General features: G+C 45.2%; 2 protein-coding genes across 2 annotated transcripts; one reads left to right on the top strand and one right to left on the bottom strand.

Annotated features, from left to right (window-relative positions):
* The first annotated feature begins 772 nt into the window (after window positions 1–772).
* Window positions 773–1,489, top strand: LOC119648338 (BET1 homolog). The gene is made up of 2 exons (XM_038050033.1): window positions 773–879; window positions 945–1,489. The coding sequence occupies exon 2, from the start codon at window positions 997–999 to the stop codon at window positions 1,345–1,347; it is 351 nt and encodes a 116-aa protein (XP_037905961.1). The 5' UTR covers window positions 773–879; window positions 945–996; the 3' UTR covers window positions 1,348–1,489.
* Window positions 1,490–12,714: 11,225 nt separating this feature from the next.
* Window positions 12,715–22,777, bottom strand: LOC119649423 (transmembrane protein 19). The gene is made up of 4 exons (XM_038051570.1): window positions 22,382–22,777; window positions 22,002–22,253; window positions 21,793–21,945; window positions 12,715–13,502 (listed from the first exon to the last, which is right to left on the bottom strand). Exons 1-4 carry the CDS (start codon window positions 22,515–22,517, stop codon window positions 13,018–13,020), a joined length of 1,026 nt encoding a protein of 341 aa, XP_037907498.1. The 5' UTR covers window positions 22,518–22,777; the 3' UTR covers window positions 12,715–13,017.
* Window positions 22,778–23,996: the final 1,219 nt, after the last annotated feature.

Here is a 23,996-nt window from a genome sequence, read left to right as displayed (position 1 = left end):
TTTCATATGTTTTTGAGCAAATCCTGGTATTGCGGTTACTTTCTTTACCACGCCTGCTTCAAATTTTCTACCGTTCGCCCTCAGTTACATTTGCATAGCATAAGCTAAAACATCCGGATGATTTCCAAAGCTGCTGTTTCCTACGTTTCGTCTGTTCGCTACTTGCTTGGAAATCTATTAGCGGCCGACCGCAACCATCTCTTGAATGTCGGTTGGTTTGAAATATGCAGGACCCTTCTAACCATTTTTTTTCTGTTTGAAACAAACAAACAAATGATGTTTGTTTACCTTGGAAAAATATTTCGCATTTTATCGAAAACTCCAACAATTTGATATCCTTAGCAACTACCTGACTTCCTGGGCTATGCCATCCATCCATCTGGGGCAGGGTTTGCCGTGTTCTCTTTTTCTGTCATAGATATTGCCAATAAAGATTTTCCGGGCTGGATCATCCTCATCCATACGCCTACCGCACCCTGTTGAGTCAGATTTTCTCCACAACCAGACGGTCGTGGTATCGCTCATAGATTTCGTCGCTATGTAGGCTACGGAATCGTCCACTCAATTACATTTCCTTTTAGTAGTTGTTAAGACAAATATTCAAAATGCTAAAGGTATTACTTAACATTTTTTTAAGATTGAATAATTAGTCATGAAATCTATATCATGAATGCTACCATCTTCATAAACCATTCCTCGCACACCAACCTGTTTATGAAGTAGTGCCATCTAGCACAAAAAAATTGCAGATTTTCGAGTCTATTGTGAACCCGTCGGAACAGATGAGTTCCAACAGTTGTTCAAACATCAAATAGGACAGTGACATTTCATCAAAAACAAAACATTACACGTCATTTAACAGTGACTGGAATTCCCCTTGTAAGTGTCCTTGTTACTATCGTGATTATTCAAAATTCCAATTCAAGCTCGTTCACCAATTTCAGCTTCCGAAAACCACACATTTCCATCCTGGCGAATTCGAACGCCGGACGAAGCATGAGACGCTCGAACTACAATTATCAGCCGCTGCCGCAACATCCAGGCGGGCCCAGTACAAGTCACGATGCCCTCGAGGAGGAGAACGAGCGAGTGGCTGACGAGCTGAAGGAGAAAATCGGCGCTCTCAAGTCCCTGACCATTGACATAGGCAACGAGGTCCGCTACCAGGACAAGATGCTGCGAGGCATAGACGACGACATGGACCGCACGGGCGGATTTCTGTCGACGACCATGTCCAGGGTTATCAGACTGGGGCGCGGAGGCGGAGTGCATAAGCACATGTGTTATATGTTTCTGTTTGTGATGTTTGTCTTCTTTCTACTGTACATAGTCCTTAAGTTAAGGTAATGCTCGTTCACGGAGCGCTAGATTAGTTTTTTCAAGGTGTCACCTACGAAACAAAATTATGATGATTTGTGCATTATTGTCCGGCGGGGGTTGTTGTTATTTCATGTATTTTATCATTAAAGGAGCATTTATATTAGTGGAAGTCGAGTTGTTTTGATAATAATAATAATAACCGTTGGCGCAGCAATCCAATTGTATAATATTAGAGCCTTGAAGCGCGTTAGAGCATTTCACTCAAAACTGAACGGTACACTACAGGATTACAGTACACTGCAGGAGGCAATGTGGTCAGTATTAAGCTCATCATCATCATCAACGGCGCAACAACCGATATCCGGTCTAGGCCTGCCTCAATAAGGAACTCTAGACATCCCGGTTTTGCGCCGAGGTCCACCAATTCGATATCCCCAAAAACCTGCCTGGCGTCCTGACCTACGCCATCGTTCCATCTCCTCTTTTTCTAGCATAGATATTGCCCTTATCGATTTTTCGGGCTGGACCATCCTCATCCATACGGATTAAGTGACAAGGATGCTCCTCAATCGTGTGATTCAGACGCTAGCTGGAATCGCTATAAAGAGGGACAGCAGGCTCTAAAGAAGAGCATAAGATCGGCAAAACGATCATCATGGAGACGCTTTACGAAGAGTCTAACTCTCTTAAGGCAACCTGAAAGCTGAAGCGGATTCTGATTAAAGAAGCCAGAAACTGGGTTATTTACATTTACAGAACGGAAGGTACACAGAAAACGATGAAGAAAGACTAGTAGATCGGTTCATATGGGACACACACATTCCTAAGTGGCCACATCAGCATTAGCAACACGTCTGTCAGAAAGGTAAATCCACGGAGACAGCACTCCATGAACTTATGACAAGAATTGGACAGCATGGAATCGAGCCGTTGCTAATCGATTGGATCCTTCACATGCTAGAGTGGAGAAAAATCCACATATTGGTCGGCTAGAAGTCTATTGAAGCAGGATGTCTTAGGGGCTGCCTACAATGAGGCGTTCTCTCTCCGCTGTTATGGCTCACCCTGGCGCTGTAATGGACACCCTGCTGTGACTCTTGGAGGACAAAAAAGTTTTCGCGTAAGCATTTGCGGACGACCTAGCCGTAATAATTATCGGCAAATTTGCGGACATAGTACACAATTCTGCATGAAATCCACAGTTGGTGCCTCCGCAATGGACTCACGGTGAACGGTACGAAGACTGGACTAGTTATGTTCACTAGGAACGTCAGGTGGGGTAGCTATACGCTATCCACCTTAGCAGGGGTGGAAATCCAGCTGGCACGAACAGCCAAGTATTTAGCAGTACATTTCGACGTTAACGTGGAAGCACTATATTCAGGAACAATATCAGAAATCCTGCAGATTGCTGTAGTGCTGCAGCAATGCGATAGGTAAGACCTGGGGAGTTTCACCAAAACGGAGACTGCACTTTGCTAACGCAGATTCAGGGGCTTGGTTGCCTAAGTATTACTGTAGCAATGAGTACTATGTCGACTGCGGCACTTGAAGTTATCCTAAATCTATCCCCATTCACTTGGAGGTGAAACAGAAAGCAGTCAATGACGCATATATATCCGATATAATTGGAACATGGAAAGGCGGTCAATCACACGGTCATGCGTCTATCTGGAAATTCCTTGGCAAACATCCGGTAGCTCTTATGCCGACCGATCATACGGTTTCCAGATTCATCTTTGAAAAGACATACACTGTCGTAGTCACCGAAAGAGAAGAATGAGGTCATTAGAGCGGCATTTTGATTATCCCTTAAAAAGTGGGACGTGAAAACCCTAATAGGACTTTTAACGGGACACTGCTCCTTAAACTACCCCCACCCCCTTTACCCCCCGAAATCATATACCATTTTGGACTAACGTTTTAAGTGTTTAACAGGAACTAAATTGAAAAATAATATGAATTTTGTTACTAAACAGTTTTTATTTGCCAAATCCAAATATTTATAAACAGTACTTTAGAAAAACGGTTCATAGATTCCGACAAGGTCGTCCCACATTGGATCTTCGTCTGTCGATTCGTACTCCCATTCCCATGCAATAACTACTGCAAATTTGCCGCGTGCTTCAATATTTGATTTGTCATCTGTCTGTGTCGAATCCTTGCCGGTTTTATCTGTTGGTTTGGAGCTCGCATCTTGGATAATCTGCGGATTTGTCGCAATTTGCTCATTTTTGGGGCTGTATCCGCCATCGACCGATTGTAACTCCACAGCAAGCAGTTCCTCATCTACAGTCTGCTCTTCAGTCTCCTGAAGCAGTCTGAAATAGTTGCTAGCTTTACCATCAAACCCATCAAGCGGATAATCGTCAATATTTACATCTATCACAACATGCTTCGTATCTGCTGGTGATATCGAATAGCTTTGCACTATGTTCGACAGGTCCTTTTCGTGGGCATCGTCTCTTTCAACAAGAGGCTCATATTCCATCTGAGCTGATATTTGAACAAGATCTATGGCAATTGATTCACGGAGGGTGTCTATAATCGATTCTCGGTTTTCGATTTCTTCGAGCTGTCTCTTCCATGAAGGATCTGATCGGTCAGTCTTTTCAAGTTGACATACGTCAGCCTTTAGCCTCTTCAAATGTTGGCTGAGCTTGCGCTGTTTATGTTTGTATCGATGGAGGGTTGATACGATAATGTTCTCCTGAGCTTCCCTGGTCTGTTCTGAATATGCAGGAGCCGTCAGGGTGTACTCTGCGTAGGTATTTAACGATTTGTCGCGAGTAAGTCTACGCTTTTTGTGTCGTTGATGGTGACTAGCTTTGTACCGTCTAGAATAGATCGCCTTACTGTACTTCCGTCGTGAAAAGTTGTATTGATCGGATGGAAACATTGTTTCTGGCTTAGTATAGCATAAACAGGCTTATATGTGTGAGACGTTAAGTTTAATTAACAAAGATTTGCTCTGAATTGAAGAGAAAGTTTGGACGGTGTTTATATAGGCCTAGTGCTCATTAAGTGAGATATTGTAATTACTGCTTATTGATATCTTTAAAGGGATGTTATAATGAGGTCATAAAACAAGGGTTACTGTTTCTTTTTGTGGGTTCATGTTAAGGAAAGAAATAATGAATGTTAAAATCTTATTCAAATATCTTTCAAGGAGTTCAATCTTTTCAACAATCTGCCCTTCTATCAAGGATACTTTTTTTTTGGGGTAGGGTAAGTAGGGTAGAATACTGCTCTAACAGATAATTTGTTGAAAGGAGTAAAGCTAACTCCCATATGCTTTCTATCTACTACACAGTGGACTACCTCCATTGTCTCTAGTTCTCCATAACTTCGCTTAGGGATGTCGGGTAGAGAAACATTGGTTTCCTTATTTTGTTACCGGCTCGGCTCCACGTACACTTAGCTTCATTTCTTTAGTTTTAGGTTACACGCCTCTCCTCCCCGTCTTATGTGGAGAACGGAGCATCATAGCCGACCTCAATATGTCGCTTGTGACCTTTTTTATGAAGGGATGATGCAATATCAGAGGATGAAGAAAAACTTGCCAGCCGAAAATTTCATTGTTTTAGTTGTCTATCTACTCAGTTTATATTCAGGACGTGGAAATGTCGTCGCCAAGTTTCTTCAGCCCATTTCGGGGCTTAGTCTTCAGGATGTCCTTCCCCTAACCATCTCGACCCATTGATCGCGCCCTCCAATTTTAAAATCAACGATGCGTTGTCTTCGTCAACAGAACCTCCTCAGCGATTTCGGGGGCTGGTGGCCTTGTTTGGTTGTGCTTCAGGTTAAGATTGCATGATCCGGTAAGTCCCTACATGACCCCCTCGCGGTGACCACTGGAAGCCGTCTCCGAATAGTGTGTATGGCCTGGCATAGTAGGTAGAAAACACCAATTCTCCAAGGAATTTCTCGGTTCGGGTGACGATGCCTGGGAGGGCGTACAGCTTGAAGTCATGGAGGAAGAGGGGCAATGACCGTGTATATATTTTCTTGGCTTACATGGGTCACGACCGATCATTTCCGCCAGAAAAGCTGCAATATTTGAGGACTACCATAGCAGTAAACCTGTTCATAGGCTGGGCGCCGTTGCATACGCTTTGGGTCAGCTCGGAAATCAACGAAAGAGATGAGTTATTCTTTGACTTTGCTATTAATACAAAATTAATCGGTGTGTAACAGGGGCAGTACATCATCCTTCCATTTTTCCAGCTCGGAGAACTGTGACGGTTGGAAGAAAGGCTAAGGTGGAGAACTGGATAGTGTCTGACCAGAGATCCTTCTCACCTTTTCAGATCATAGTTGGATAATTTTCAGTTTCGCCGCAGAGATCTCTAAACCTTTCAGAACCTCAGGATGATTGACTGGAGGAAGTTTGGTCAAGTTATCAAGAAGAAACTCTCCGATGCGTAGATTGGCACGATAGACGAACTGAAGTCAAAGGTTGAGACTCTGGAAGAGGCATTCGATACCGCCTTTAGAGTCTTGTGCCCTGCTAAATACAGTAAGGAGACACTACCAACGTGGTGGAATCAAGATCTGTTCAGCATCAGGAAGCTGACCAGGGAGATCTTCAACATCTGCTACAGGCAGAAATATTGACAGCCTTACAGGGACTGCCTGAAGAGGTAGAACTCGGCCACAAGCCTGAATGTTCGAGACTCAATAAGATTTCGTCCAAGGAGCATAGCAGCCCATCTTTTCTTAAAAAGTCGGAAGACTCCTGGACGCATCGCCTTGCCAAATCCTGGAGCTGTTGGTTCAGACGCACTTCCCCGCCAGCGGGGAGGACTGTGAGTCAGAGCCTTGATTGGCGGGTATGCAGTGCCAGTCGTGCGATACTATCAAATCGGTAATTACCGATGATAAAATCGACTGGGCTATATACAGCTTCTCCGCATACAAATCTCCGGGAACAGATGGGATAATGTCAGTCATGCCACAGATGCAGCAAGAAGAGTAGTGACGAGGCTTGTAGAGATTTACCGAAATTGGGATAGGTACCATACTCTTGGAAACGTCCACGCGTGGTTTTCATACGGCCAGGTGCAGTCATGAGTCCGCGAAAGACTTTCGATTAATCAATCCGCTCGTCCTGGACATCCACTTAAAAGTGATTATGGAGAGAACGCCTTCCCCTAAGTCTCAGCAAGCCTACCTCAAAGGAAAATCCACAGAAACTGCTCTCCACGAGGTAATTGGTACGGTTGAGTGGTCACTGCAGTATAAGCAGAATGCTCTAGCTGTCTTCTGGGTACAGAGGGAGCATTCAACAACGTTAGTATCAACGCGATCAAAAAAGCCTACTAAGGCTATTGGATTGGATAATATACATGCTAACAATCAGGATAATCCAGTCCGACCTGGAAGGTAGCCATTTTATCAGAGCTGTGAGCAGAGGCACATCTCAGGGTCGCGCGATTTCTCCGGTCCTCTGGTTGATATTGATGGAAAAAAAATTGCGTACATTGGACAGGAGCGTGGTGAAGATTTTGGTGTATGCTGAAGTCTTTGTAATATTGGTACCAGAGACGTCTGCATTATAAGTGACATCATGGAAGGATCATTAGCAGAAGTGTGCCTATGGGCCGAGATGGAACAGAACTGATGCTATTGACCACAAGTGTACTCGAATTTCACCTTCCATGGTTAAATGAAGCCTCATAAACGTTCACGCCCCTACAGAGGAGACTGCAGAGTCGGAGAAGGACACCTTCTACGAGGCAGTACAACGAACCCTCGAAGCCTGTCCCAGATATGATATCAAAATCATACTTGGGGATTTTAACAGCCAAGTAGGGAAGGAGCCCGTATTCAGGCGATACGTTGGCTCCCATAGCTTACACGAAAAAACAAATGATAACGGACTGCGGATTATTCAATTAGCAGGGTCACACGAAATGGTTGTTGGAAGTACCTGGTTAGCACGGAAAGCGGTCCACAAACATACGTGGGCCTCTCCAGATGGGACCACTTTCAACCAAATTGACCACGTGTTGATCGAACGCCGCCACCTCTCAGCCTTGATGAATGTCAGAACATATAGGGGGGCCAGACTCGGATCACTATCTCGTTGGCATGCTGCTCCGAGCTCGAATAACAATACCACCTAGAATCCCCTCTGACAATCAGGTGAGAGTGAACACTGAAGCCATCCACAACACAACCCTCCGCGACACCTATAAGAGGGAAATGGATGCCGCAATAACCGCAGTCAGTAGAGGACCTGGAGATGAAGCATCAACTAATGATCTTCACAATCACCTGAAGAACGTTATCATGGATATGGCCACAAACATACTTGGCCCCAGCCGCAAAAGGAGTCGGAACGGCTGGTTTGACGATGAATGTAAGCTAGCAACGGAACGGAAGAATGCCGCATACCGAGTAATGTTGCATTCTCAAAGAACGCGGGCACGCGCAGAGACTTATCACGAACTCCGTCGAGCGGAGAAGCGACTTCACAGACGGAAAAAGGAAGCCTGGGAGAACCAACAAGTCTATGAACTAGAAAAGTACAGGGAGCAACCGCACTAGGCGCGGAAGTTTTACCAACAAGTCAGCAGGATGAAGCCTTATACACCTCGATGCTCATCCTGCCGAGACAAAGAGGGAAATCTGATTTCCGACAGAATGTGCATATTGGAACGATGGGTTGAGTACTTTGATGAGCTACTGAACAACCAGAACATCGGCGAGTTGGAGGTCCCGCCAACTGAAGACGACGGACAAATCCTGCCACCACCAAGTTTAGGAGAAACAGTCCGTGCAATTTATCGGCTAAAAAATCATAAGTCGCCTGGAGCCGATGGAATTACAGCCGAATTGGTTAAATATGGAGGCGACCAGTTACACCAAGTGGTTCATCAACTTGTGCTCAAGGTATGGGACAGCGAATCAATGCCTGACGATTGGCAACGAGGCATTATCTGTCTCATACATAAAAAGGGAGATATCACACAGTGCAGCAATTATAGAGGTATCACGTTGCTGAGTACCATCTATAAGATATTCTCCACTATCTTACTAGGCCGGATAGCCCCATACGCCCAGAACATCATTGGCCATACCAAAGAGGCTTCACTCCAGGCAAATCAGCAACAGATCAGATTTTCTCTCTGCGGCAAGCGATGGAAAAACTGTTGGAATATGGACAACAGTTGCACCATCTGTTCATCGACTTTAAAGCCGCCTATGATAGCATAGCCAGGGTAAAACTGTACACGGCCATGAGAGAATTCGGTATCCCAACGAAATTAATAAGACTGACTAGGCTGACCCTGACCAATGTGCGAGGCTAGATAAAAGCAGCAGGATCACTCTCAAGACCATTCGACATCAACAACGGTCTACGACAAGTGGATGCGCTATCATGCGTCCTCTTTAACCTGGCCCTCGAGAAAGTGATACGTGATGCCGAGGTAAATGCAAGAGGTACGATCCTCTTCAAGTCCACCCAACTACTGGCCTATGCTGACGATATCGACATCATGGGAAGAACGACCCGAGATGTACAAACTGCCTTCATCCAGATCGAGCAGGCGGCGCGAGATCTTGGGCTGCACATCAATGAAGGCAAGACAAAATATATGGTGGCAACGTCAGCACCGAAGACGAATCAACCAACAACATCAAACCGCACTGGTCAAACACAAACACGAAGGAGAATAAGGATAGGAGAATACACCTTTGAGACCGTTGACAATTTCTCCTATCTAGGGTCAAAAATCACAACCGATAACAACTACGATTATGAAATCCGCGCACGGTTGTTGTCAGCCCACAGAGCCTATTTCAGCTTACAAAGACTATTCCGCTCCAAACGTCTCACCATAGGGTCAAAGCTCTTACTGTACAAGACTATGATCTTGCCAGTCCTCATGTATTCCTCGGAAACTTGGGTTCTTAGCAAGAAAAATTGCGAACTCTTGGCCGCGTTCGAGAGAAGAATCCTCCGAAGAATTTTTGGCCCCCTACATGAGGGGACGATTCCGTAGCCTACACAATGACGAAATCTATGAGCGATACCATGACCGTCCGGTTGTGGATAAAATCCGGCTCAATAGGTTACGGTGGGCGGGTCACTTAATCCGTATGGATGAGGATGATCCCGCCCGGAAAGTCTATAAGGGCAATATCTATGGTAGAAAAAGAAGACGAGGCACACCCTGCCTAAGATGGAGCGATGGCATGGGTCAGGACGCCAGACAGCTTTTAGGGATATCGAATTGGTGGACCTCGGCGCAAAACCGGGATGTCTGGAGTTCCTTATTAAGGCAGGCCTAGACCGGATACCGGTTGTTGCGCCGTTGATGATGATGGTTAAATGAACAAAGATTGCTTCTTTCCTGCAATATCTGGGTATAATCGTGGATCCGAAGCTAAATTGGAGATTGAACATATAACTCAGGTCTAAGAAGGTCTTAATGTTCACAGCCGTGGCACGTTCCATGCTAACGTACGGTTTTGTATGGTGGCAGGCGCCGGGTAAGAAGTATGAACTAAGTTTAATAGAATTCGAAGAACCGTGAGTGCATATGCGAACGGGACTCTGCGGTCCTGCCCTTCAGATGCTCTCAGTGTACTCTTGCATCTCCTCCCCATAGATCTCCACATTAAATACGCTGTAGTGTGGAGTGCCATCAGACTACGTGGCCCGGATGCTAGACAGCGAAGCCCTACGGTCATAGTAACATTCTAGACGATGAACTTCAGGAACTCTGGACTTTCCCCAAGGACTACGCCATACGCAAGCCGAACCTCGCGCGAAAGTTAGCTGTGGATTTTCCAACCAGGGCAGAGTGGAAGATCGGCGTGGTCTGTGGAGCCGGTGCGGTAGTTTTTTTCGATACATAGAGTGGGCATTTTTTGTAGACCCAGAGCCATCTGGCCAAGGTCCATGAGAGAGCAAATCGATGATATCAGCATAGCAGAGATGTTTGAGGAAAAATGACATAGTCCTCCGGATAAGGCAGCATGGACAACGTCACGGCGAGAAGATGCATACCTGTCGGACTCGGCTGTGGATTTCGTAGTCTCCTGAGAATGTACCAAGATGCGGCACGTGATGTTTTGTGCGTCATATGTCGCTCTTATAACGGCTACTAATTGCTCCAGAATGTGTCTCCTATGCAGAGTATTCCAGATACACTCCGAGTTCAAGATATCCAAATCTTTAAAGTTCACGTCCTTTATAGGACCATTAAAAAGGTTTGGATTTTTTTTAGTTGCCTTTGACGATGAGCAATGTATTGTTAAACCCCACCACACCGGAAGGCGATATATAAGGGCGCAAAATTTTACATGCTACATCTGAGTGGAATGGGTGACGTTCGTCATGCTACCTTGTCTACTGCTTTCTCACCGAGTCATGGACCTTGGCCAAAAGGCTCTGGATCTGAAAAAGAAGGCAAGCAGAGTGGGACTGAAGAGAAACACCAACAAAACTAAGGTTCTCAATCTGATTGGAAAGTGACCTCTCGAAAGCTGTAACCCTTCGTCAACACTTCCCTGTGTCGTGCCATCAGAGTACTCTGACCCGAGGCAATAACAAATGACGTTAGCCGTATGCATGTTGATAAGGAAGAAGTGACAGTAGATAGCTCACATGTTAGTTTGTGCAAGTTTCTCAGGTTGTCCTGGAGTCAGCTGGAACACATTCCAGGAAACCGTTAACGGTGACGCGTAGGCGCAGTGGACGTGCTATGCGTCATGCACTCAGTTGCGCAGATGCATTCTGTGCATTTGCAAGTGCAAGTATTGGTTTTCATGTATGCAGCCACGTCATTGCCAGGACGTGCACAGGTCGACATTCCCAGTGGGCCTACTCCTGATCCAAGCAGATGTCCTTTCGCCGTTTTCAACGTCTTGAAAAAGGAGGGAAATAGCCTGAATATCCAAAGACATTCAGAAATAGATAGGAGTGAGTGTAGTGAAGAGCGGCAGCGTAAGGATCTATTTACCATTTATTTATTTACAATTAGTAAATGTCGGTTACCAGTCGACTCAGCTGTGATTGAGTACCGGAGTCAAATCATAGATGAAGTACCCTAACACGCTTCAGGACCCTGATCCGATTGGATTGGCGAGATGCTCAAAATGTACGTCCGAGTTAACTGCTGTCGACCACGAGAGCAAACCTCTGGTAGTTATTCTGAAAAAGGGCTAAATTTGACCGTTAAGATCCATTTCCGGTCGACGTGCGCTTGCTGACCCCCCAGCTAGCCCGGAAGGTGCATCGAGGTCTCACATCCTTTATAAAATTCCGGGTATCTGAAACCTGGCACTTATGCGGCTTGTATGCAGTGGCCGACAAAAAAATGTTCGTACTCAACACTTTTGTGGCTCCATCTTTTTAATTACGTTTAGACAACATTTAGTTTCGCCTAACGATATCTGTTTTGGGATTTAAAGTTAAATATTGGTGTTTAGTATCAGTTCGCTTCAAGATTTAGAAGGTGAAATCTCTAATTTTGTGTGAAAAAAATGTCAGGAAGAAAATAGTTAAGTGTTCAGGAAAAGGTCCGTATTCTGGTTTTAGCAGGAACGGGGTGATAGTAATAGGGAAATAGGGAGAAAAACCAATTGTTATGAGGCAAGAACAAATTGGACATTAGAATGACGTGACTGGACTGTGGACGATTGGAGCCGAGTTGTGTTCTCCGATTAATCGAAATTCAATTTGGTGGGATTTCACAGTCCGTCCCCAGTGCGAAGAACAAAAAGCAGAGAGATGTGACCCCCTGTCTGTTGTATGAACTGCACGCCATTCTCCCTAAGTAATGATGTGGGGATGCATAATATATAGGAACCAAGGAATTGGTATTTTTTCGTTTCTAAGCAGTTCTGTCAATGCAGAAAAGTACAAAAAGTTATCGAAGGTTGCGTTGTTCAGACGGTAGAAGCACTGCATGATCACTTTGATGAAGTAATGCTTCAGGACGATGCGGCTCCGTGCCATAGAGCTCGTACTGTAAGTAAACGGAATACGCTTCTTAATCACAGGTAACATCTTGGAAAGAGGAGCTTGGTATACAGTCGCTGCCACGTATTGTGTGTATTGTGTATTTTGTAGTCAGAGCTACCATTATCAATCCAAAGCTCTAAAGCCTCACCTTCTATGTCCAAAATGCGCCATTGGGATTTTACGTTATGATACATTTAAAATGAACGAGTTGATAAAAAATCGAAATGCTAGTGGATGGATTAGGCTTAAATAAAGCACTTATCTATCGATTGCTATGGTATGCAGTGGATTGTTCCGTCTTACTGCGCTGGAATATTGACCATCGATTTAAATATTTCGAACAGCCTTAATAAGACTTCAAGAACGGCAAGGGAGTTTTTGTTTTGTTTTTGCTTTAGAAAGTACAAAATATGCTCCGTTAATGAAAATATATATTTTTATACCTTAAAGAGGGTTATTGCACAAAACTTAAATATAACAATTCAATGGGATCAGTTCTTGCATTGAGTTAATTAATAGTTAATAATTCAACGAATTATACATTGAAACTGGGACCATAGACATAGAATGTAGCATGCAATACGCAATGTGGATTGAAATGTTTCTCTTATTTTTAGCAACTTAACAAAACATGAATCATAAAACGAGCCTAACTCTAAAATCAAACAACCAGTCAACCTTTGTGACTATTCGAATGTAAATCAGTCGGTCAAATTTCAATAGATCAATGGCCACGTCTTCAACGCAATTATAGGCATCAAAACCCCCATCACAATACTCGAGATTAAATTTACACTATGATTATCTAGAATTCTCAAACCGCTGATATACTTGACATCATCCGTATAATGATCGACAATTTTTCCGCTTCGGTCGACGCCAGAGTACTGTAACGTGGCTCCTAGCAGTGAGTCAACAAGGGAACCTAGCAAACCTGCAATTCCACCGTAAATAATTAAGGGCCACTGTACTGGGCTGACGATGAGGAGTGGCGAATCAACTGTGTAGCGAACTGTTAGATAGTAGCCGAGGCCAACGAATGCACCTCCAATGAAACTCAGCAGAATCCCAATGAAGGAGACTCCTCCGTTTGTCCCGCGCGGAACACGTTTCCATGTTGTTATCAGAAAGGGGTCTGCCGAGCTTAAAACTGTTCCTAGTTCGCTGGCCCAAGTATCACCGTTGCAGCTGGCGAATGCACCTGTTGAGAAATTTTGTACGGTTTTTGTATTAGTGAACCCGAAAAATGTTATTCCTAAACTAAACTAAAACTGCCCAAACCTAAGAAAACCATTCGTTTAAAAGGGATCAAAGTAAAATACTTCGAATAAGTCCCATATTATCAACTCATCTAACAAATTACAAAGAATAAAAGTAAATTTGTAATCTGAAGTTTTATGTTTGAAATTTTAAGGTCTGCGACGACGATCAACTAGACACAAAAGAAACCGCATGAATTTATGACGTGAAAAGTTAACAGAATATCAGATCAACTGTATTTGAGCCATTTTTGTGTCGAAATGACCCCATAGACCAGAGATATCGCATCCTATGAAATATACATATGTATATAATTTGCTTGGTTGCTTCGGTCAAGAGGAGGCAGTGTCTGACGAGTTGCCTCTGCCTTCGATGAAATCGTTAGTCACCATATATGCATATATGCACCCAACCAGGCGAGTCACTAAACTCAAATTAGATCATTACTGAACGAGTCCTTCTGATCCTGTTGGGGCTACGGGGAGCCATAACGTGCGTTGACATGAAGAAAAGAGTTTTTTAAGGCTGCACATCACTAATTAATGACTAATTCCAGCATGTAAAATTCTGTCTAGCTCTCTCTTGCTGCGTATGACGTCTTGGCCAAAGATGAGCATCATGCTTGATGAAAAGAATGGCATCAGACCGTAAGAAAAGTAGTCCGAAATAAAGTTAACAGAAAGGCTTCTCCATCTTGCTACCAGGGGTAGCGGAGCTCTCCGTAAAAGATGGAAACTTGATGGAATAGTACTAAAATCTATGCTATGAATTTTTGGCCCCCTACATGAGGATGGACGATTCCGTAGCCTTCATAACGACGAAATCTATGAGCGATACCATGACCGTCAAGTTGTGGATAAAATCCGGCTCAATAGGTTACGGTGGGCGGGTCACGTAATCCGTATGGATGAGGATGATCCCACCCGGAAAGTCTATAAGGGCACTATCGATGGTAGGAAAAGAAGACGAGGCAGACCCTGCCTAAGGTGGAGCGATGGCGTAGGTCAGGACGCCAGACAGCTTTTAGGGATATCGAATTGGTGGACCTCGGCGCAAAACCGGGATGTCTGGAGTTCCATATTAAGGGAGGCCTAGACCAGATACCGGTTGTTGCGCCGTGGATGATGATGATGCCATGGAAATTGAACGCGGTCGAGCCGGTACTTTTTTTTATTTTTCATTTTAACTTCGCTTTTTATGCTTCAGGTCCCGATGCGGTCCTACGCATTGGACGTGGCATTTTTGATAATGACACATGAGAGACTGAAGTAGTGAAAAGATGAGCTTGACTAGGACAGATACGAGTCTACTCGTCTCTTGCCCACGGGAGGGGGTTTCTGAGATAGCTATACTCTCTTGATCGACTACAACCAACTAGAATGATCTTGGACCATCGATCAAATCTAGGACGTCATTACAAATGATCGTCTTAGCCGTTCACCTCCCTCTTTTCTGAGGGCGTTTCATGCTCCATTAAAAAGTGCATAGGCAAAAGGAGTGGTGGAAAAACTAAACTTTGCGAAAAGTAGTTACGTTTTGGATTCGAAGAAATTCCGCATCCGTGAAAAACGTTCAATTTACAACATGCAGTCAACGTGCCGAGACGAGTGGTAATTGCTGAGTTTCGGTTATTGAAGCGATTTTTTAAGGCTGGAAGTCATTTAGGTTGCTATTCATCTCTACTTGCCATTGTTCGGGCTTCGTTGAATTGCGCTGAGATGTTGGTGGAGAAATCTGAGACTTAAATTTCCGACATGATGACCTGTTGTATGACAACGAAACTGATAGACCCCAGTCCTGCATGGTGATTTCAAAAGCCCCCATACGAACTGGTTAACGAAATATGTGATATCGACACCAGGTCGGCCAAACTAACTGTACAAACTCAACAGGAAAATAAGGAGATTTTTTTGGTGCTCTGCCTATTTTTTATATGACGTAGCTGGACAATTCATCAGAGCTATTTATACGCCGAAAGTAAAAACATAGGGGCAATAGAAGGATGTGATGTTAACGCCCACCATATATGCTGGGGAAGTTCCAACATCAATGTGGGAGGATCGAGACTGAGTATCTGATAGAAACCGATATATCCGATATATCCTCTGTTTGGGTAATGATCCCACTTTCTTCAACGTGGTCAGGCGAGAGGTTAGAGACATCACGGTGGCTTCCCTTAGCATTTCGGCTCTTTTTGGAGAGTGGAAAGTATCAAACAATATCACAGGCGGATCACAGGCGCATTAATTTTGTGATGGGCATGAATCCACCTCCAACCACTGCATTTCGGAATCCGCGAAAGACAGATTGGGAGGCGTATAAAACAGAACTTAGCCCCCGAGTTACAATCCCTGTGTAGCACATCAATTCCATTGCTGGATCCAGATGATCAAAATTAGTATTAGAGAAGCTTTCGAAGAGAGTGGCCCACTTGATAAATCAAAGAAGGGGAAAACTCCATGGTGGAACTCGGATTTGCCAAAACAGGAGAGGAGGAGAACGACGAATGCTCCTTAACTGATCTCTAAAGTGTGACTCAGCCACTGCCTACAATCGGTACAAAAAGGGCCAGAAAGTTCTAAAGAAAAACATAAGATCGCCTAAACGATCATTGCGAAGAGACTCTTTTAAGGCAACCTCAAAGTTGAAGCGGATTATGGTCAAAGAAAAAAGCTGGGTTATTTACTTTACGGAACAGGAGGTACATAGAAAGCAATGAAGAAACAGTAAGTCATTTGTTTGAAGTGCACTTCCCAGACTGCATCCAAAGTATCAACTCGGGGCCGACAGGTGCATACATCATGCAAGTAGTATCACTGAAGCGAGCAAAATGGACATTTAACTCATTCCATAGATATGTCTGTTGCTTCGGATGGAATCATTCCTTTTCTAGTAATAAAGGGAATTGATGACCTGGGTCTACATATTCGAAATATATCAGTTTAACTTCCTTTTTACTAAAAGGGCTGGAAAAACTAGTAGATCGGTTCATAAGCAATACATGCATTCCTAAGTGGCCATTTCACGCTAGTCTATTAGAAAGGAAACAGCAATCCATGCGCTCAGGGCAAAAATTGAGAAGGCGATGTCCGAAAAAGAATTCGCGTTAGGCGCATTCATGGACATTGTCTTAAGGGTTGCCTAAGACTGCAGATTGCTCTGATGCTGTAGGACTGCGACAGATAAGGCCTGGGGACTTTCATCACAACTAATTCATATTAAAACCCATTTTGATGTATGCATGCATGATTCGGCCAACCAGCCAGACATATTTGTTTAGGCTGTGAGCGAGAATTTTATGGGCATCTTTATCGCTGGTGAACATTTTGGCTTATATTCACACACAAAAATATCTCAAATTCTCGTCTCAAGGCCTTCCACGTCTCGAGTTGAACTAAAAATCTTGCGGCTTGCCGGTACGTGGATGGTGCTTTCAGTTCAGCTGGTGGCCGGATGCAATGCGGGCTTTTCTGGCGCAACTGAACGGGGATAGCGGGCTTAACAACAGGAGGTTGCTGGCGCAGATTCAAAGGCTCGGTTGTCTAAGTATCACTAGAACCATGGATACTGCGCCGATCGCGGCACTTGAAACTATCCTAAATCTAGCCCCTATTCGCCTGGAGGTGAAACGGGAAGAAACTAATGATCGATATTGGCTCGATACCATTAACGCGTGGAAAGGCGGCCGGTCCGCAGTGTTCTCGGGAATTTCGATAATGGAACTTCGGAAAAATGACGACCATATTCCAGGCGGAGATGTATGTTATTTCATTGGCAGCAGAAGAATGCTTACGATGAACATTGCGTGGTCGCACCATTCAAATCTATTCCGACAGTCGGGCAGCGACTAGCTCACGCTCTGAATGGAATTGAAGAGCGATTTCCGTGAATAATACAATGGACTTAACATTGAGCACTTGAAAATTTGGCTCCCCTCATTAAACTAAACTAGACGCTGTTCAGGCGTCGTGTGATATCCAGTTCCGTGCCACCATTGGCAGAAATCTCGATTCTTAGTTATACAAATTGATCGACGCTTTCGATGCTCTACCCACAAATGTGGATAGGGGAGTTGCGTGACTCATCAGACTGTGACCCTTGGTTTTCATGGTGTTTGTCATCAGTCCAACTTTGCTAGCCACTTTTTCCAAATCCAAAGCCATTTCGCCAAAGTCCATGACTCAGTGAGGGAACAAGCTGGTGTCATCAGCGTAGTCGAGGCGTTTGAGGGATGATATCATTGTCCATTGAATTCCTCCACGCTCTCCAAACAAGGCAGCTTTTATAACGTCACCAAAAACTACAAGAAATAATATCGATGGCAACCCTAGCAGACTCCGCGCTTGACGTCAAATTCCTTTCAGATTTTACTTCAGTGCAACACGTGTCATTTTGCGCCAACGTATGTCGCTCTGATAATAGCTATTAATTTCTCGGGAATGCACCCTCCTGCATGAAGGACACTGTCGAAAGGTTTCTAAAAACTGATAAAGAAAAGGTGAAATGAAGATTGAACTCCACGCTGCTCCAAAATGATTCTTAGGTTGTTGATGTGGTCAATGCAGGAGGATTCAGAACGGAAACCAGTTTGTTCTCTACAGATTAAGCTTTCCGAAATGTTCTTTAATGGGCTCCAGGATTATTTTAGCTATTATATTCTAGACAGACAGTTTTACAGATATCGAACTGGTGGACCTTGGCGCACAACCAGGATGTCTGGAGTTCCTTATTAAGGCAGGCCTAGACCGGATACCCGTTGTTGCGCCATTGATGATGATGATTATTTTCCCGACGCAGATAATAAATTGTCTCCTTTGAATTTGAAAAGCAGAGAATGGAATCAGATGTCGAATGTTACTTTAGTCCAACAAAAGATTGACACCTATTCACAGAGTTGTAGTTGCAAAGCATTGAAATCGAGGCCTCCAAAAAATGGTTGAATAACGGTATACTACTCTATGAGAATGCTCACTTCAATTCAGGGTGCTTCGCTCCCAACAAAAATGATAAAGAGTACATTCTTCTTGACTACTACATCACCAACTCCAATTGTAGGTAATGCAAGAGATCATCCGGCATCAGTCGTCTGCAAGGTTCTCCATCAAAACCTTTCGTTGAAATATAACTTAGTAGCAAATTAGCATCCTCATTATACGTATACTCCGCAGAGAATCTTAGAAAATAATCTGTAGGATCACACCTACTGTGGGATCACACCATTGACTATAGTGTTAATCACAATAGACCTGATTTAGTTCTGCTTCTCAAAGAAGAAAGAGCGTGCTTCATAATCGATGTAGTCGTGCTGTTGGACCGGAACACTGTTCAAAAACAGCAAGAAACAGTCTGGAACTATGGCCCTGCGGCAAACGATATGAAACAAACTAGGAGACTACAAAGGATCGAAGCAGTCGCAGCCGTAATTTACACAAAACGCTGAAAACGCTCCATCTAAGGGCCAGGTTATATAAGAAGATACAAGAAGCGGTCATCCTTGCAACCTGTGCTATAGTCCGAAGAGTCCCGTCCGGTAAAGGTATGTTTTAGGGGGCTCTAGTCTTGATTCGCATTGTCTTCTTTACAATCCCTCCGTTCCTTGAAGCCAGTCAGATCTTATGACACTGCTCAAAGCTCTACTACTCTGCGAGAAGTGCCGGGCTCAACACCCAAGCGACCATCGGATTGTGATCCCTTTCGATGCACATTCAGGAGACAACTCCTAAATCCCCTGCTGATCGCAAGGTGGCCGATTTGATTGCTCGAACGGTGTCGGTCATTTGAAAGCCAACTGACCTTTTTATTAGGTAGGGACTCCTGTCCTAGATAGACTACCTGGAATTTCCAGGATTCTGACCCGGAACCGTTTGATACATTACCTCAAGGCACGCCTACTCACTATAGAAGCAAAACCCCGGGGATTCACGGAGCTTCAGCTACCCTGGGACCTCTCCTATCCATCTCCTTTTTTTCGTCTTAAGAATGCCTTGAGTGTGTGAAATTTATTTTAACAAAACTTATTTTGAATGCTGTTAATTCGATTGACAGTTAAACCCCGCTCAACGGAACTACAGCACTTACGATCGAAAACTGCTCGCCGCGTGCTTGAGCATTAAGTACTTCCGCTTCTCCCTAGAAGGCTGGCCGTCCACAGTGTTCACGGACCATAAGCCTTATACATATGCTTTGAAACAGAAGCCCGACAAAGCGTCCCCTCGTCAGCTTCGACACTTGAGCTTTATAAGCCAGTTCACGTCCGACATGCAGCACGTGTCCGGCAAGGACAACATAGTTGCTGACGCTTTGTCACGTGTCGTGTTTGTCTAAACATCCGCGCCTCACTCGACTTCTCGGCTATCGCCAAGACGCAGGAGGCTGACGAAGGGCTTCAGAGCCTCAAATCCAACCCCAAATACAAATTTCGGAAGTTGCCCATCTTCGGCTTGAATCTCTCTCTCTGCTGCGAATACTCGGAAAAGGGACCCCGACCATACATTCCGGCCACCTTTCGCAAGGAAGTGTTCCACGCGGTTCACGACGTAGCACATCCAGGCATCAGGACGATAAATCGGTTAGTCACCGAGAAATACTTCTGGCCCTCCATGAATAAGAGAGTGCATTGCATGTCAGAAGTGTCACTAGGCATGTAAGGAAAGAAGTGGGCTCATTCCCCCGTACTACCAAGCGGTTCCACACAATACACCTCGACATAGTAGGGCCTTTGCGAGACTCGCACGGTTATAGGTATTGTCTCACAATCATCGACAGGTTTACGCGGTGGCCTGAGGCAATACCTCTGAAAGATATTACGGCGCAATCATGTGCCGAAGCCCTCTGTCGAGAGTGGATACCTCGCTTTGGCGTCCCTGCAGTGGTCATCACTGACCAGGGAATACAATTAGAGTCCACCTTTTTCTCAGAGTTAGGCAAACTCCTGGGATTCAAACGCCAGCGAACTATGGCATAGCAGCCGCAATCCAATGGGATGCTAGACGCTGAAAGCCGCCATTATGGCTCGCGACTATCCGTCCTGGACTCAGGTCCTCTCGTCCCACTTGGCCTCCGAACTACCCACCAAGAGGAATTTGCTGCCAGCCCCGCGGAGCTAGTATACGGGGAGAACCCAAGGCTCCCAAGTAATCCGCTTTTCGAAAAGAGTTCGAGTCTCACAGATTCGGGATTGCTGCGCCTGCTGAAAGACAACCTCCGCATTAAAGCCACACCTCCCACCCGACACTCCTCCGCACCCGCCTGTGCGCCCAAGAAGTTGGACACGGGCACGCACGTCCTGGTCAGGACGGATGCTGTCCGGAAGCCGTTGCAGCCTCCATACGAAGGCCCGTACCGTGTTCTCGAGCGGGGAGAGCATTTTGTCCGGCTCGAGATCGGGGGACATAAAAAGGCTGTCTCCCTATCCAGGCTGAAGCAATATCTTGTGATAAAATATTAAGGGACCGAACTCAGGAAATCAGGAAGGTGATCGACATGGGTAGGAGGGAGCTTGTTGGGCGGAAAAACGTTGAGCGTATGAAACCTGGCCAAAGGAGTCCGACGCCAATGGAAAACTCCTACAAGGGAAAATTACATGGAATTGTGAAAACACAGAGAGAGATCATGATATATCGTGCAAACACGGAATGTGGACATTGGATATGACTTGCAGACCAGATAAAAAGGACGGTTCCTAAGTACATGGTCTTTGACAAGAATGACCAAAAGCCATGAGCCAGGATAGTCGGCCAAAGGGTCACAGAAGAACAAAAACTACGTACATCGGTGGACGAAATGGGGGAAGTAAAAAATCGAATGACTGAAGTTATTAATTCCGATTGCCATTTTCGGAAAGAAGCTTATTGCTTCCAAACAGGCCCGCATCTTACTACCCATGCATATTTTCTACCTGGCTTTTTCGACATTACCAGACAACGAACGATATTGTTCTTACTGATATTTCTGAAAACATTCCAACACTCGTCTAGAGTCTAAAGCTGATTGCCAGTAGCGGAAAAGGCCATAAAACAAAATCTGTTTTAAACAGATTATGCTTTAGATTAAAGCAATTAGACTGCTATCTCTAACTCAACTGTAAAAACCGTAAACATCGAATGATTAACGCAATAATCACCACACGACCAAAGGCCGGCAAATTGAACTATGCTCGCCTTCATGACGACACATGGATTGCCGCCTTTCACTCTAATCAGAAGAATTTGAACTGAAAACTTGAGACTTACTCATGATTCCGATTCCCAGCCAGCTCGATCGATAGTGCTCCGAAAAATTAATCGGACGCTCGCCACTTCCGCAGTCGAGGAGATACAGGAGAGCCAGTTGAGTGGCCATGCCCCCGTTGCACAGGACTTGAGTCCAGTTTCTCTTCCCTTCGCCTGAGGAACAAATAGGAAGTCAGGAAGAAGATTCAAGACTGATCCCAATAAATTACCTCCTTTATGGTCCGCCTCAAATGACCGTTTCATCTCACCCCGGAATCTGGTTGCCCGCGAGGACGTGAAGAAGAAAACGACCAGTGACGCGAAGAAAGCATGACTTGCAATCGATAGAATAATTGCAATGATGATACCTAGAACAGCGCCCGACTTGCTGACCGCCTTGCGTTTGATCGCATACACCATCAGCATGATGGGCGCCAGCGTGGAGAAGAGCCATCGCGTCGGCGGAATCACTGAATTTTCAGCTGAAATTAAACAAGACAAACATCAGAACCACACGCAACTATCAACAGTCTGTTCACACTCAGAGCGATAACCCGCGCCTAATGAATTGCATAAACATTGAACTTTGCGGCCGCGGCGCGCTACTCACCGTCCATTTCGCTGCCCCATTTGATTTTGGAGAAAGCGATGTTTCCGAGCCACATGAAAATAGAAAGCGGAATTGCGAGGCCGCAAAGAATGATGGGAAGCAGCTCGTAAAGGAGCGTGTTGTCGTGGCGCTTCATTATCCTGGCGATGAGCGATCGAGGTTTGCCTAACGGAAATTTGGAGGTCCTTTCTCGACTTGTTTAGAGCAGGAATGGCACGAAACTGCGGGTTGTTTGCGAGCTCTACATTGAATTCGACTGTCGAACTTCAGATTCACCCCGAGATAGATACCGACCGGGTGGAACTCATCGGAAAAAATAGCAAAAACAATAAACAACTCCGCCCGCAGCGCAACCGAGCTCACGAACTTGAAGACTTTGACAGGAAAACAAACTCCAACCGGTGGACGGGGAAGTGGTGGGCAGTAGCGCACAGATGAAAGGTGCAAGGTCGAGTAAACATGAGGTTCGTGCGCACACTAAGCCAAGAACTTTTTGTGTATTCACAGTAGTTGAAAACTTGTGTCTGTGCTAAAAGTTCGTTACGAAAAAGCAGAATTGTTAACAATGAAAATTTTTCTAAACAGAGCTCCTTAAAGCATTCCCTCTTGCTCCGTTGGATGGCGAGCTTGAGGGTTTTGCGGGCTTCCTTATAGGCGCGTTCTTTTTGCCCTTGGTCGATTCTGCCTACCGCTCTTTGAGCCGCTCTTCTGGCTTGGTGACAGGCTGATTGAAGACTGGCCAGTTCAGCATTCCACCAGTAGTTTGGTCTTCTACTGGGGAATGAGCACCTCCTCGGCATGGACGCGTCACACGCTTCGGCGATGCATTGGACCACATGGGCAGTTCTTTCCGTAGAGGCGCCTGCTTTATTAGGTTGGTCTAACCACACCTCCATGAAGGTCTACTCATCCAGAGCTTTAGCGGACCAGCCTGACATCTTTCTCGGTTTCGGGCATGATGATCTTATGCCCGGGGACTCCACCCATAGCCCAAAGAAGATTGCCTGGTGATCGCTGTGGGTGTAGTGGTTGCTGACACACCAAGCCATACCACGTGCCAGTGCAGGGCTGACAAAAGTTAGGTCTACGATTGAGGTAGACCCCCTTTCTGAAAGGTGTTTACACATCCGTCGTTGGCCAGAACGACATCCAATTGTGCGGAAGTGTCTAATAGACTGCGGCCCCTTGCATTTGTCTCTCTGCTACCCCACTCACGGGCCCAAGCATTGAAGTCACCAGCTATCACCCTTGGACTACGACCCCTTGCGTCGAGAACAAGGCTGTCAAGCATTTCCTCGAATTCGGGCAGTGTCAGGCTTGGTGGGGCGTAACAGCTGTACACATATACCCCGTTTATTTTCGCCCACACAAAGCCGCTGTATACCTGATTCCCAGTACATTGGATGGCTTGTCGACCGCATGCCCATATCGCCGCTCCACCAGACGAATCTATAACCCACACCCCACCGTGACGGTTTCTATAGGGTTCGCTAATGATGGCAATTTCCACCTCGGATTCGTAGATGGTCTGCTCGAGTAAATCTTGAGCGACGCTACAATGATTGAGTTTTATTTGAATAAACCTCATTTTTTCATTGAAGTCAGTGCCTTCCTA

This window comes from Hermetia illucens, chromosome 2 (assembly GCF_905115235.1).
Source record: "Hermetia illucens chromosome 2, iHerIll2.2.curated.20191125, whole genome shotgun sequence".
NCBI lineage: Eukaryota > Metazoa > Arthropoda > Insecta > Diptera > Stratiomyidae > Hermetia > Hermetia illucens.
Note: the sequence above shows the minus strand (reverse complement) of the source record. Positions and strands in the feature narration are given on the sequence as shown.